The sequence below is a fragment of the Heptranchias perlo genome, chromosome 9, assembly GCF_035084215.1.
Source record: "Heptranchias perlo isolate sHepPer1 chromosome 9, sHepPer1.hap1, whole genome shotgun sequence".
In the NCBI taxonomy this organism is placed as follows: Eukaryota; Metazoa; Chordata; class Chondrichthyes; order Hexanchiformes; family Hexanchidae; genus Heptranchias; species Heptranchias perlo.
The window spans coordinates 44,045,677-44,061,821 of NC_090333.1; the positions used below are offsets into that span (position 1 = coordinate 44,045,677).

The window sequence follows — 16,145 nt, forward strand, 5'->3', positions numbered from 1 at the left end:
ACGAGCCCATGGAATCCAGGGTGCCTTGGCACTTTGGATACAAAACTGGCTTAGTGGCAGAAGGCAGAGGGTGATGGTCGAAGGTTGTTTTTGTGACTGGAAGCCTGTGGCCAGTGGGGTACCACAGGGATCGGTGCTGGGTCCCTTGCTGTTTGTGGTCTACATTAATGAATGTAAAAGGTATGATCAGTAAGTTCGCTGATGATACAAAAATTGGTAGGGTGGTAAATAGCGAGGAGGATAGCCTCAGTCTGCAGGACGATATAGATGGGTTGGTCAGATGGGCGGAACAGTGGCAAATGGAATTTAACCCGGAAAAGTGCGAGGTGATGCACTTTGGAGGGACTAACAAGGCAAGGGAATACACAATGAATGGGAGGACCCTAGGCAAGACAGAGGGTCAGAGGGATCTTGGTGTGCAAGTTCACAGATCCCTGAAGGCGGCGGAACAGGTAGATAAGGTGGTAAAGAAGGCATATGGGATACTTGCCTTTATTAGCCGAGGCATAGAATATAAGAGCAAGGAGGTTATGATGGAGCTGTATAAAACACTGGTTAGGCCACAGCTGGAGTACTGTGTGCAGTTCTGGTCGCCACACTACAGGAAGGATGTGATCGCTTTGGAGAGGGTGCAGAGGAGATTCACCAGGATGTTACCAGGGCTGGAGCGCTTCAGCTATGAAGAGAGACTGGGAAGATTGGGTTTGTTTTCCTTGGAGCTGAGGGGGGACATGATTGAGGTGTACAAAATTATGAGGGGCACAGATAGGATGGATACTAAGGAGCTTTTTCCCTTCGTTGAGGGTACTATAACAAGGGGACATAGATTCAAGGTAAAAGGCGGGAGGTTTAGAGGGGATTTGAGAAAGAACTTTTTCACCCAGAGGGTGGTTGGAGTCTGGAACTCACTGCCTGAAAGGGTTGTGGAGGCAGGAACCCTCACAACATTCAAGAAGCATTTGGATGAGCACTTGAAATGCCATAGCATACAAGGCTACGGACCAAATGCTGGAATATGGGATTAGAGTAGACAGGGCTGATGGCCGGCGCGGACACGATGGGCCGAAGGGCCTCTATCCGTGCTGTATAACTCTATAACTCTATGACTCTATGGCATTGTCCACAGGGGAGTCAAGACCTACTGTCGTCCTCTGGAGAAGCCAGTTTCACAGCTGGGGATAATTGGACCGGGGATGCAGACGTAATTCAGTCCTCAATTAAAAAATCATGCATTCACAATGGAAAATTTGACAGGAAATGCAAGCAGATGTAAGATTTTCAATATATTACTAGTCGATCACCTGTGGCATTGCAGGCCTGAAGTCAAGACCAAATGTAGACTTTAGGGAAAGTGGGTTTAGAGACAGAGCGCGCAGATGTAATTGTCTCCATTTTAAAGTTGTATATTATACATTTATTTTCATTATGAATTCCCATGCCCACATTTATAATGGAAACTGCCTATGCAAATTTGTCACGCTGTAATTGTACCCTCCTGCCAGTGGTGGTGCTCCAGTGGGAGGGGGAACTGGGGAGTGGAGAAATGAGAGGGTTGGAGCAGGGTGGGGATGGGTAGAGGAGTTGAAGAGGGGATAGGAGGGGTTGAACTTGTAGTTCAAGAGGGAAGAAGTGAAGATGGAGTAATTTTAACTCTCACCTCTCACTCCTAATTTCCCCCCTCTTTTCCTCTTTTTCTCTTCCTTTCTCCCCTTACATTTCTTCCTCTCTCCATCTTACCTCTACCTTCTCCCCTTCTCTCTCCTACCTCCTCCCCTCCTTTCTCCTACTGCCTCCTCTTCCTTCCCCTTTCCCATCCCCCTTTACTCTGTAGGGTGTATGTATGTTTAGCATTTGACTTGCTCACAAGCTTAACGCTACACTTTTCTGTTAACACTGGCCCAATCCCTCAGCAGATCTAGATCCGCTTGTAGTAGTCGAGCATCTGCCACAGTCCTAACTCTTGCACATATCTTGATATCATCCGCAAACTTGCAAATTATTCCACAAATACCTACATCTAAATTATTAATGAAAATAGTAAATAGCAATGGTCATAAAACGATTCCTGAGGGACACCACTGGTAATCAATCTCCAAGCAGATGCATTGGCAATCACTTTCTGCCTATGGGCTTTCAGCCAATTCTTAATCCATCGCAGCAGATTATCACTAATTCCACAAGATTCTATCTTGTAGAGAAGCCTCTTATCAAAAGCTTTCTGAAAGTCCAAGCAGACAATCTCTACCGGATTACCATCATCCACTAACCTGGTGACTTCTTGAAAAAATTCAATCAAATTGGTAAGACATGACCTTCTTTCTCGGAAGCCATGGTCTCCTCAGCCTAAGCGGTCATATAGCACATCCCTAATGGTTGTCTCGAGCATCTTACCTATTACTGATGTCATGATAATGGGCCTATAGTTACCCAGTTCTGCCTTATCACCTTTTTAAAAATTGCAACTATGTTTGCCTCTTATAATGACCTTAGACACGATTTTAAAAGGAAAGTGCGGTTGCCTTGGGGGTGGGGGCAAAGAATATCGGGATTTTCTGGAGCGGGAAGGAATCCCGGCTCCAACCCACTGAGGAGCGCGCACGCCCAGAGTTATCTGGGTGCTCGCGCCGTTCCCAAACCTGGAAGTGGCTGGACGATATTTGAAGCAGTAAATCACATACATAAAGTACTTAATATGTCCATAAATCCAATTTAAGATTGGAGGCAAGCCACTTCAACACTGCCTCAATGTGTTTCCCGTGCTGTGTGAAGCACGCCATGAGAAGGTAATCGCATTTCAGCCGACAGCCACTAGGACATTTAAATCCCTGTTTGACAGATGGTAATAAAAGGTCAGTTATTGCAGCAGGGCACTCAGTTCTTTCAGACAAACTTTTGACTGGGAGATCTTTGTGTTTACACTGAAAATTCTTGGTTCACACTCAGAATTGTTCTGTTTACACATATTTACCAACTTTTCGGACCCCCTCAAACTGACACCATCAGGGCGGGGGGGGGGGGGGGGGGCACGGCGTGCACTTCCGCCACTGGTAGCTCCACAACACAGTGCTGTGCCACAGGGACCCGCACAAGAGTAGAGAGATGAACAACAGAAGGACCGATGTCACAGGAGCCATACCCTCGTCAGAGGGTCTACAGACTAAGACTGGGCTTCTTGGACCTCTCTGAGGAGCAGTGCATACGGAGGCTCAGAGTGAGTTGCCAGGTGGACGCAGACATCTGCAGCCTCCTTCATGCCAAGCTGCTTCCGGCTGGGCTTGGCGGCATTTCATTACCCATCACAGTTAAAGTCACCAATGCCCCCAACTTCTTCACCTCCGGATCATTCCATGGTGACACCACTGGAGTCTTTCAGTTGTCTGCCCACAAGTGCATAAGACAGGTCACCGACGGTTTGTTTCGCAGGGCGCTGCAATATGTCAACTTCCCCATGGATGACCTTAGTCAGATGGAGACGGCAGTGGGTTTCCACTCCGTGGCTGACTTCCCACGGGTACAGGGTGCGGTCGATTGCACACATATAGCAATCCAAGCACCTCCACATGAGCCAGGACTATTCATCGACAGAAAGGGATATCATTTGATCAACGCTCAGCTCGTTTGTGACCACCGCAAAAAATTTCTTCACGTGTGTGCCAGATTCCCCGGTAGCTGCCATGATTCATTCATTCTGAGGGAATCCAACACCCCGACCCTCTTCCACGCACCAAACAGCCTTAAGGGCTGGCTCCTCGGGGACAAGGGATACCCCCTGTGCACATGGCTCATGACACCTCTGAGGAACCCCATCAGCGTCGATAAACGACAGCCACATCGCCACCAGGTCTGTAATTGAACATATGATAGGACTGCTGAAGATGCGTTTTCGGTGCCTCGATTGTTCTGGGGGAGCGCCTCAATACGCACCATCGAGAGTGGGTCGAATTATAGTAGAGTGTTGTGTCCTGCACAACATGGCGCCACAGAGAGCGGTGCCGGTAGATGAGGCCCCATGCCCTAATCCAGCATTCACATCTACCATGAACGTTGAGGAGGAGGAGGAACCCAACAGCAGAGCAGCAGCTCACCTGGCTGCTTGCGATGCCAGGGAGTCACTCATGTGTGAACGGTTCTCATAAGGAGATCACAAAGTGAGAATGGTCCAGTCCTCAGACCACCTGGAAAGAGCAGTGCCAACCATCCCCTACCACAACCCCCCCCCAACTCTCCTGCATAAAACAGTCCTGCAACTACATACACACCCGCTGTAAAGTCACCCATGGGTGGCACAAGTCTCGTCGTTCATGATGAAGCAGATGAAAGGACGCTATCACAAAAGGCAATCAAGAATGGGCAAGACGTGGCAGTAGTAGTGAGAATGATAACAATAAATGTGACTATCAAAAACCAAATATAAATGAAAAACACGACATTCTGTCAAATACCCTTATGCATACCCTTCGTGATCACAAAACCTTAGCCTTTCTCTTCCCACTACTTCTATGTGGTGCATCCCCTGTGGCTGCAGCAGAGATAGTTCGTGGCCTGACTGCTTAGATGCTTTCAGCCTATGCCCTCTGGGCTTTGGAGCCCGTGAGGGCCCCTCCAAAGAATGCTCCCCCTGCACCCGTGCAGGGGCAGACGCGGCCACCTGGAGAGGAGAGGCAGCATTGTGGTTATTGGTTGGGGGGGGGCAACGGGTGAGACGTTGGAACACTTTGAGTGGCGTCTCCACTTCCATGTCCCCTTTCGCCATCATCCCTCTCCTGGGCCAGGCTCACATCACCTCTACCACCCTGCTGGAGAACTGTTTGGAGGACTTGTGTGATGCCTTGTAAGCCCAGTTGTAAAGTTTCTGTCTGCCTGTTTAAGGCGGCAGAATGTTGTTTACCCTGTTTCTGAACGGCCGTTGTCAGGTCCTGAATGGACTCGTTTGTGAGCCTTGCTCGAAGCTCAATGGAGGCTAGCCTTCTCTCTATCGCAGACATTCCCGCAGTTACCTGCGACACTATCTCAGAGCTTCCCTCACGTACCTGTGTCACTATTCCACTAATGCAGGAGTTGGACTCCTCCATCCTATGTGCTATTGTGGAGAGTGTGCGTGGCACTAGTTCCAGTACCTCGCAAATGTGCTGCTGTCCCTCAATCGTTCTCCTTTTAAAGGATGGCCCCCAGGGTTCAGTGTCTGCATCCAGCTGAGCACGGCCTGGAGAGGAGTGCGCCCACTGATGCAAACTCTCCACAGCTGCCCCTGCCACCCAGTGCCTGCTCGTGCTCACTTGTGTGTGGTGACTCACCAGGTGTCAACCCAACTAACTGACTACTAGGACCCACCGAGGTGTGAGTATCTGCGCTGGTGGATGGCTCACCAAGATGTGACGGTCGCCCTCAGAGGCTAGGAGCTCCTCTGAGGAATCGCCCTCTCCCGTTACTGTGGTTGTTGAAGGGCCTGTAAGAGAGCAGAAAGCAATATTAAGCATCATCACAGATATGTCATGTTGCGATGAGCATACTGAGGGGTTCAACATGCCAAGCATTGTTAACATAAATTCTTGTGTGTAATGAACGTCAAAGTTGTGTCACCAGACATTTGTGGGATGCCAGTCTTGGCGTGCCCAACGGACAGGCACTTGAGGGTGCAGCTGATCTCCAGGGCCTCCGCCTCTGTGAGGACCACTATTTGTTGTGGCCCCCCTCAAATCCTCGCCTTCTTGCGTGCATTTTGTGCTCTCTTCTCCTACAAGGGGAGAAAGTACAGACGAGTGAGTGAGGGTGAAGTGGTCAGCCGATGAATGCATTGCTTTGGGTGAGGCTGACCGTGAAAGAGGTGCATCAAAGGGTTAGTATCAGACAGACATCACATTGGATCAGGAATGTGGTGAATGGTAGTGGTGGGGTCACAAATGAGGAGGTGAGTAAGTGCTCAGGAAGTGAAGGTAAGTTGAGGATGAGCCTTAAGTGGATGTGAGGAGTGATGTGATGGAGTAGCCTTGGCAGTGCAGAATGAGAGAGGGATGGGGGGGTGGCAGGCGGTGATGTGCGACATGGAATGCAGAAGATTCAGTAAGTGTACTCACTTTTGCTGAATTAGTTAGGTCATTTAAACACTTCCTGCACTGGACCCAAATGTGGGATATGTTGCTGCTGCTCGTGATCTCTGCCACCTCGAGCCAGGCCTTTTTGGTGGCAGATGCAGGGTGCTTCCTCCTGTCAGCCAGGTAAAATGGTTCCCTCCTCCTCCTCACCCCGGCCAGCAGCACCTTAAATGAGGTGTTGCTGAATCTTGAAGCTGCCTTGCCCCATGCTGTTCCATTGTGTTTCCTTGCTTCTTGCTTCAGCAAAATCCATTGGAGCAATGGCCCTTTAAATCTAAACGCTGCAGCTGACAGCAGGATGTGTGGGTGTGCAGTCCGCCCGCAACGCAGCTTTCGGATGCCAAACCCGGAAACAAGATTAATGGCCACCAATTAATGGTAAGGTTTTATTATTCGGGTTACCCGCGCGCCTGTTAACCAGCCCGCTGCCATCCCACCACCCTTTTAAATCATGTCCCATATGTCTTGAAGTTATTAGTGGGTGGGAGCTAATAGCAGTAGAGTTAAACCAGTGCAAATAATGAAAGGATCTGTTTCTTGCCTGAGCTGAAGATATTCCTTCTATCCATCCTACAAACTCTTCAGCTTTGCCATGAGCATGACCATGGTGACACTCCTACCTTTACCTACTGTGGATATAATGGACATGAAGGTAAAACAGTAGTACTCAACAAGGGAAAGAACACTTGGGTTCCTCAATCTCTTCAGCTTACTTTTTAGTTCTGCTTAAAATGGTAACATTGTCTTCTAGTAAAAACAAAACACTCCTTGCACATCACTTTGCCAGATTTGTAAACATGGGAAAGCAATCCATGGTGTACTGATGCCACTCCAACTGATCGCTTCCATGCCACTGAATTAACTTAGAAACAATGAAGATAAACATCTGCTGCTGTGCATAGTTACCATTAGTGTTCAATTTGGCAAACTTTCAGCAGAGCTTTCAGGATGGCCTATTCCCCATTGCTTCAGCATGTTAGCTAATTTAAGCTTTCTGATATAGCATACTCAATATTGGACACTTGACAATTCTATGCTCATTGACCTTAATCTGACCTTAATCAATCCCTATATTATAACCGTCACTGCAACTATATGTTATCTGATTGTATCAAACATAAATTCAACAAAATCAGACCTGATTCTACTTGCGTACATCATCTATAAGAAAGGCAAAAAAATAAGCCCCGTGTTGTGAAATACTGCTGATTTACCACTGAACAAAACATGAAAACAAAATATGATTCCCATATTGCAGCATTTTTAGAGAATTGACTTCAATTCCAAGCACTAGCTTCTTTTACATCTATGATTGCAACCTGAAAATTAAAATTAGGGAAGCCAACAATCTTAAATTTGCCCGTTACTTCACCGTGAAGTCGGTTTTAAAAAAGTGAACATATGGATGGAAAAGAGGCAACATTAAATATCTATTAAATTAAATGGTACACAATTGTTCTGGGTTTTAAAATTTAAAGCTACATTTGGCTTCCTTGTAGAAATATTGTAGAAGCCGTTGTTTACATTTTTAAAAAGATTACCAGGAAAATACGAGCAGCGTGCTCAATGTGTTAATCATATATGAGAAACAGATAACCTAAATGTAATATTACTGCACAGTTTGTGGAAAGGAGCAAGGTCCTTTATGGTCTTGAAAATGTAAACTGTATTACATCAAAAAATTACCAAAGTAAAGTATTTGAAAGATACAAAAACTTATACTGATTAGCAAAGGACACAATATCTTGCGTTCCTCTCAATAAAATTCAAACACTAAAGCATGCTGTAAAATGCTTTCTAGTTTATGAATTACTGCTGTGGTGGACAAAAAAAACAAGCATAAATAAATTGGCAGAAATTCTTCACTTTTTTTCTCTTAGCAATGTCAAATTAGAATAACTTGAAAGAGGATTTATCTTGCTTTCTCATAAACAAAGGAATTGATTGTCCATGATAACATGGAACATGTGTACAGCCTTAAAATATAATTTTATTTTGTAACAGGTTTGCTATTTATATATCTCTTCAAAAATACATCTGTATAAAAATACTTCAACAGCTGCAGAGCAGCCAACCGGTAGGGACAGGGATGGAAGCAGTGGGCCTAGAATGCTGGATGCTGGCCATTGGGGGCAGGGAGTAGCAATGCAGTGGAGTGCGAGCATGAAGCAGCAGCAACTGAGGCCAATGGGAGGAGGCAGCAGGCCAAAAACGGCTAGCAGCTTTAAAAACTGAGAATGGGCCTGGGTGGTCAACAGCTGAGAACAGGCCTGAAGCTTTAAAGGGAAAGGGAATGAAGAAGACTCTGATTAAATGGGAGCCTAGGCAGCTGGAGGAGACACAGAGCGAGGCACTGACAAGGAGTCACGCTATTCCCATAAAGGAGCAGGGAAAAGGAAATCCTGGAAGGCAAATGCAAAACATTTAATTTATATATCAAAAAAATGCACAGAATTTAAAGTTAAAAATTAAGTTAAACACTAACTTGCCTGAGCAGAAAAATTACTCAAAATAAAATGATAGTGGAGATATCGGGAAAGGTTCACAAATTCTTTCCACATGGCACCCAGTGGCCAGATTGTGTAATTACAGTGTGACAAGTTTACATAGATGAATTCCATATTAGGTAAGGACGTAGGAAATTATAGAGGGAAAAAGTTGACAATTTGAAAAATGTGACCACAGGAAGTCAAGTGGTTCAGACAGGAAGTGTGTGTATGCATAAAGTTTTTAATGTATTATTTTAATGGTCTTCCATTAGATTGTTTATACTTATTAGATTCTGGCACAGTCCTATTTGGTATAATTGCATACTTCAGAACTCTTTAAATTGCTTTATTACTATAAATGTAATAACATTTATTTAAATCAGATTTGAAATATACCATTCTTTGTGCTTGTTTTAACAAAATGGCGATAGTAGAAAATCTGTTAATAACTCAGGATTAATTCACAGCATAAAAACAGAACATGTTTTAAGGCAGATTTTTTTAAAAATGTTTTTATAAACTTTCCCTTATGATCTGGCACATCGTATAATGTAAAGTAAAAGTAGAAATATGCCTTCAAAATAATTTAATTACATTGTACCATTTCCAGCAGCAGTTTACACTGCAGTCATTCTTTAGATCCATGATTGTTAGTTATTCCAAAGAGCTATGCTTTAGCTGTAGTTGATGGGGATTGTCCACTTTGGCATTGACCCAATTGCTGGTGTACAATAGAGGTTTTACTGCTGAAGTAAAATTATTGTCCGAGTTCATATTGAAATTGAGGTGTCCTGGAGAAGGTGTCCAACCTTTTTGAGCAGTTTTTCCAATCCTTCAGGCCTGGGAAATTCAAAAGCTGGAGAAACTTAGGTGCACAACAACAACTTTATATAGTGCCTTTAAAATAAAGAAATGTCCCAAGGCACTTCCCAAATAGACATGTGGCAACAGAAGCCTTAGATCAGGAGGAGTGACCAAAAGCTTAGTCAAAGAGTTGCGTTTTGCTTGTTAACAGTGGAGAGACAGATGGATATGTTTGGGAAGGGAGTTCCAGAGAGAAGAACCTAGGTGGTTAAAGGCTGTGAGGGAGGAGGGGAAATGCATAGAAGGCCATAGTTAGAGGAACAGAGCATTTGGAAGGGAATGTAGCTCTGGAGAAATTGTAGAGATAGAGGCCATCAAGGGAAGCACTGGAGAAATTGTAAAGTAGGGATCAAGGGATATGGGGAAAAAGCAGGAACAGGATACTGAGTTAGATGATCAGCCATGATCATTTTGAATGGCGGAGCAGGCCCGAAGGGCCGAATGGCCTACTCTTGCTCCTATTTTCTGTGTTTCTATAGAGGCCATGGAGGGATTTATAGACGAGAGGACTTTAAACTTAATGCATTGGGGGACGGGGCCAATGTAGGTCAGCGCGGATTGGGGTGATGGGTGAGCAGACCTTAGTATGGGACAGGGTATCCGTGGCAAAGTCTTGAAGAATTTGAAGTTTATGGAGGATGAAGGCCACAAAGATCATTGGAAAAGTTGTGTCTGGAGGTAACAAAGGCATGGATAAAGGCTTCAGTAGCAGAAGGTTTGAAGCAGAATTGGAGATGGAAGTAAGCCTTAGTGATGAATAGGATGGGGGGTTTAAAGCTCAGCTCAGGTTCAAATAGGACACCTAGGCTATTAGCAGTTTGATTCAGCTTGAGTCAGTGGCAAGGGAGTGGAGTTTGTGGGAAACAAAGTTGATGGCGAGGTGGCGCTTGAGGAAGTTGTGACTCATCCAAGACATGGTGTTGGACAGACAATTTGACAGCACAGAGGCAGTCGAGGGGTGAAGAGAATTTTTGGAGAGGTAGAGCTGGATGTCATCAGCATACATGCAAAAGCTGACCCCGTGGATGATGTCTATGAGGGGCAACTTGTAGATTAGAGGGAGGAGGGGTCAAGGGTAGATCCTTGGAGGACTCCAATGGTGACTGTGGGGAAGAGAAGACATTGCTGGAGATGTGTTAGTAGAGTTCGAATAGATAGGATTGGAATCATACAAAAAAAAAACTGGGGTTTCGAGCGCTGAACAGTAATAGCTCGGGGACTTTATCTGGCTCACCAGATGTGTCTTGGACACCCTGACCTACATCATCATGAACTATTGTAATCAGAATTGGGGAATAGATGTGAATTTGTGAGATATATTGGATGGACATTGGAAATATAATTGTTCCTTTTTGCGTTATCTGCTAACCTAAAAGGAAGGCTCACAAATATGATTTCAGTATTTCTATAATAAGAACGGTGTATTTTGTTTTACTGATTCAAAGATTCTCAAGAACTGCATTAATTACAATATTTAAAAAAAATTTCCGATAGCTACAAAGAATGACATGATTGAACTTTTAAAATGTTAACCTATTCTAACCTCTTTTTGTGTAATAATAAAACAACTTGGTCCTTAAAGTGCATAAAGGTGAATTTAGTTTATGCCATAACTTCAATTTTTGCCCTAGGACTCCTGCAACAACAAGCAATTCTTGGCCAGCACGATGGACACCAAAGGAGAAAGACCTTTTTGAGCAAGGGCTGGTAAGCGATTGAAGGAACAATTCATCAAAATGGTTATTCTTACCCAGGTTTGATTCTAGTCTGTGTTGAATTAGCTGATGTCCAGAGCAACAACTGGATGGTACTATTGACATCAATGACTGTAGAATTAGGAGCAGAAAGTTCACCAGGGTTCCTATTCATGATCACCATCCAGTAACTGTTGCTGACAAGTGCATGTGTGTGTGGACCTTGGGTGAGATCATGTTTTTGGCTTGGCTGTGATGCTCATTATGGATTAATAACTTGACACTCATTGTCCAGGCTTATACATTAAGAATTGGCAATGTACTGAAGGGCTGTCAGCACCAATGAAATCATTTGAGCAAGTGTCAGTGATTTCAGGAGAATAGAGAAAATAGGCCAAAAAAAGTTTATTTTCTAGTATTTGTAGGACAACATGATTGTTGTAGCCCAATAATGGAAGAATATTTGCAGAAACTATTCTGTATTACAAAAGTGTGCTACATGTAGCATCTATATTTTGCTTGTGTTGCAAAGAATGTGTCGGAGTTGGGAAAGAAAGAGTGTCACTAGGATCAATTTTCCATGCAAAAATTAGGTCAATAGATTTTTTTTATGAATAACTGGATGTAAGAGCAAGTTAGCACTCTGTCCTTTCACCTCTGGCACTTGGAGTTGAATCCAACTAGATCGAATGAAAATCTCCTCTCTCCATCAGGTATAAGGTTCCTACTTGAAATTAGTGTGAAGCATCTCAAGCCAATTCAAAATGGCGCTTAAATTGATACCAAATTGACAGTGTTATACAGAGGTCACAATTATTGCTAGTGTGGGAAAAGGTGCAGCAGAGAATGATCTCCAGAAACTGAAGGTTGTTGAGGGAGATTTTCATTGAACCCATGCTGTACCTAACTTGGGAGTGCTTAATGTAAGTTCCATTCCCCAACAGTGGTATCCTGAACATGGGTAACCTAAGTAGAAAAGAGTTACATTCCCCAACAGTAGTATCCCAAACATTGATCTGCCAAAAAAAATCAAAATGGGAAAGTTCTTACTTTGTGAAACATGAATGGTGCATTCTTTTACATGCCAAAGGGAGAAGAGAGTAGAATAAACTATAATAGGAATTATGCAAGAAAATAGACTTGGATTGTACAATTCAGATTTTTAAAACGTTTGTTCGGTTTGAATAATCACACACTATTGGTTTAACCTTTTTAGATGAAGGAGGATTTTTGTTTGAAAGTTTAAAAACTCAACCCAAAGAACCAATGAAAGGGCTGGGTTATTTTCATCACCAATCATAAAACTGGCCTATCGGATAGTGTATTACTTGGAATCAATCCATTGATGCAATAAAACTGTTTGATGGTGATGCTAATTTGAATGTGTGTGTGTATATATAGGCCCATATACCATTGTAATGGCGAATCTACGACACGCGGACCATTCTACGGTGCAAAAGAAAGAGGAAATTGTGTTGTAACTGATTTATGCCATTACTTATGCCACTCAATAATTTCTTGGCTCCAACGCTACCCTTGTCGAAAACTGCAGGAAGTTAATTATCACAGCTCCTCCCCCCCCATTAAAATCAATGACGATCGCAAATTTCCTGTATTAATGCTACTTTTATCGCTACTGCCATTTAGATTAGCAAATAATAGTGTTGGCGGGTCACTTATGACCCGGTAGCAGCGTGAAGCATTCATTTTAATAGTCCATTGTTTAAACAGACAGCTTTAAACAGTCTGTTTTATATAACCTCAGAGGCGCAAGAAAGAAATGTGCATACGGTTTTAATTAAGTTTTCAAAATTGAAGTCTTTGCACTCGGTAGACATTCTGATATAACCTCGTTACAGGTGAAACTACCTGAGGCACTGGCACTGCTGCCTTGATCTATTTCAACTCAATCGAGGCCATTTTTAGATAGTGTCTAAAAGTATTTTAAATGTCAATTTTACCATCTAAAATATCAATTTCAACACAATCTATTACGATTTAATAAATATAACAGGATATCTGCACAATATATTGGATCATCAGTGTGGTCTGTATGTTTTTGTAATATTTGCTTTGTCAATTTCAGGTTAAGTTCATAAATCAACTGGAGCTCCAAATCTATCAGTAATTTTATTACTTTAATAACAATAACTTCTAATGGAAAACAAAATACTGTGATTAGGTGTGGGTTTCAAAAGGCTTTTGTCATATAAATGTTAATATATGTTAACATACTAAAGAGACAACACATCCCTCAAATTCAAGGGTGACCCTTGTACCCGATTTTACTCCAAATTATGTTTCATTTTCAATGGCATTGACAATCTTAACCGATACAGGGTCTAGAAAGGTGGGCCCTTGTTGATCTGGTACCAGCATGAAGCATTGATTTTAATAGTCCATTTTTTAAACAGACAGCTTTAAATAATCTGTTTTATGTAACTTCAGAGGCGCAAATAGTGGGGAACCAAGGGCCTAATGAGAGTGAAGAACTTAAAGTAATTAAGATTAGTAAAGAAAAAGTACCAGAGAAATTAATGGGACAAAAAGCCGACAAATCCCCTGGACCTGATGGCCTACATCCTGGGGTTTAAAAGAGGTGGCTGCAGAGATAGTGGATGCATTGGTTTTGCTCTTCCAGAATTCTCTAGATTCTAGAACGGTCTTCGTGGATTAGTAGGTAGCAAATGTTACCCCGCTAAGGAGGGAGAGAGAAAACAAGGAATGATCGGCCAGTTAGCTTGACATCAGTAGTAGGGAAAATGCTAGAATCTTTTATTAAGGACATAGTAACAGGGCACTTAGAAAATCATAATATGATTAGGCAGAATCAACACGGTTTTATGAGAGGGAAATTGTGTTTGACAAATCTATTACAGTTTTTTGAGGGTGCAACTAGCAGGATAGATAAGGGGAAACCAGTGGATGTAGTATATTTGGATTTTCAAAAGGCATTTGATAAGATGCCACACAAGGGGTTATTACACAAGATTATGGCTCATGAGATTGGGGGTAATATATTAGCATGGATTGAGGATTGGTTAACAGACAGAAAACAGAGAGTAGGAAAAGACAGGTCATTTTCAGGTTGGCAGGTTGTAACTAGACTGCAAGGATCATGCTTGGGCCTCAGCTATTTACAATATATATTAATGACTTAGATGATGGGACCGAGTGTAATATGTCCAAGTTTGCTGACGATACAAAGCTAGGTGGGAAAGTAAGGTATGAGGAGGACACATAGAGTCTGCAAAGGGATATAGACAGGTTAAGTGAGTGGGCGAGAAGGTGGCAGATGGCGTATAATGTGGGGAAATGTGAAATTATCCACTTTGGTATGAAGAATAGAAAAGCAGAATATTTTTTAAAAGGTGAGAGACTATGAAATGTTGGTAGTCAGAGGGATTTGGGTGTCCTTGTACACAAATCACGGAAAGTTAACATGCAGGTACAGCCAGCAATTAGGAAGGCAAATGGTATGTTAGCCTTACCTGTAAAGGGTTTGGAATTTAAGGGTGAGGTGGTCTTGCTGCAATTATTTAGGGCTCTGATGAGACCACACCTGGAGTACTGTGTACAGTTTTGGTCTCCTTTCCTAAAGAAGGATATACTTGCCTTAGAGGGGGTGCAACAAAGGTTTGCTATATTGATTCCTGGGATGAGAGGGTTGTCCTATGAGGAGAGATTGTGTAGAATGGACCTATATTCTTTGGAGTTTAGAAGAATGAGAGGTGATCTCATTGAAATGTATAAAATTCTTAGAGGGCTTGACAGGGTAGATGCTGAGAGGCTGTTTCCCTTGGCTGGAGAGTCTAGAACTAGGTGTCATGGTCTCAAGATAAGGGATTAGCCATTTAGGACTAAGATGAGGAAAAATTTCTTCACTCAGAGGGTTGTGAATCTTTGGAATTCTTTACCCCAGAAGGCTGTGGAGGCTCAGACGTTGAGTATATTCAAGACTAAGATCAATAGATTTTTGGACACTAAGGAAATCAAGGGATATGGGGAAAGTGGAGTTGAGGCCGGCTGGCGTGGACACGATGGGCTAAATGGCCTCCTGTGCCATAAGTTTTCTGCAATTCTAAGATCAGCCATGATCTTATTGAATGGCGGAGCAGGCTCGAGGGGCCGTGTGGCTTACTGCTGTTCCTATTTCTTATGTTTTCCTGATGGTCCTGTGGGAAATGGAGTGCTGATGTAATGGCAACACACGGTGATCCCATCAAATCTGTGCCCCCCCCCCCCCAATTTGTCAAGACTGTTGTAATGAAATAAGTACTATCAGTGTATCGGAGTAGTCGTTGCTTAATGTAACAGAGATTGATTGATAATTTAAGCAAGCTATCATTTTCTAGTAACATGTCTTTAGTTTGACACTGTTTAAATGGCTTCAATTGCTTTTTTAATGGTATCCGCATGAGAACAATGTAGATAAATCTATCATATTAATGCAATGTCTTAATTTCTGAACTAATAACCGAGTGTCAAGTTTTTGTCTTGCTCAAACCGTTTGTCTTTTTCATTGCATTTTTATAACAAACTTCTCTTATGAGGCTTTGGTAATAGTGGTGGAAAATTAGTTTCTTCAATGACCCATGAAAGATAAACATTTAAAGTATATTCCTCCTCTAAAGTTGGTGCCTCCTTAGACCAGACCTTTACTGTTGCTCTTATTACCTAGGAAATGAGAAATCTGCAGTTTTGCCCCCAAAATAATTTTCCAAATTTCACAATACTAGAAATGCACAATTTTTTTTTAGTGAAAAATCCATTTTAATCCCGGATTCAGAAAATATCTGAATTGTGCTTAAATATAGTGTTGTGATACACTTTGCTCAGACTGATTCCAGATTTATAAGGTATTGGTGAGACCGCACCTGGACTACTGCATACAGTTTTGGTCTCCATACTTAAGAAAAGACATACTTGCTCTCGAGGCAGTACAAAGAAGGTTCACTTGGTTAATCCCGGGGATGAGGGGGCGGACATATGAGGAGAGGTTGAGT

The 16,145-nt window shown here is 42.9% G+C and overlaps 1 protein-coding gene across 2 annotated transcripts in view; it reads left to right on the forward strand.

The window, feature by feature from the left end:
• The window catches only part of mysm1 (Myb-like, SWIRM and MPN domains 1), an 80,144-nt gene that overhangs the window by 10,567 nt on the left and 53,432 nt on the right, over positions 1 to 16,145 (forward strand). For both annotated transcript variants that reach the window (XM_067990293.1, XM_067990295.1), the window contains one exon: positions 11,077 to 11,152. In XM_067990293.1, coding sequence (XP_067846394.1) covers positions 11,077 to 11,152 — 76 coding nt within the window. The remainder of the gene's footprint in view (positions 1 to 11,076; positions 11,153 to 16,145) is intronic.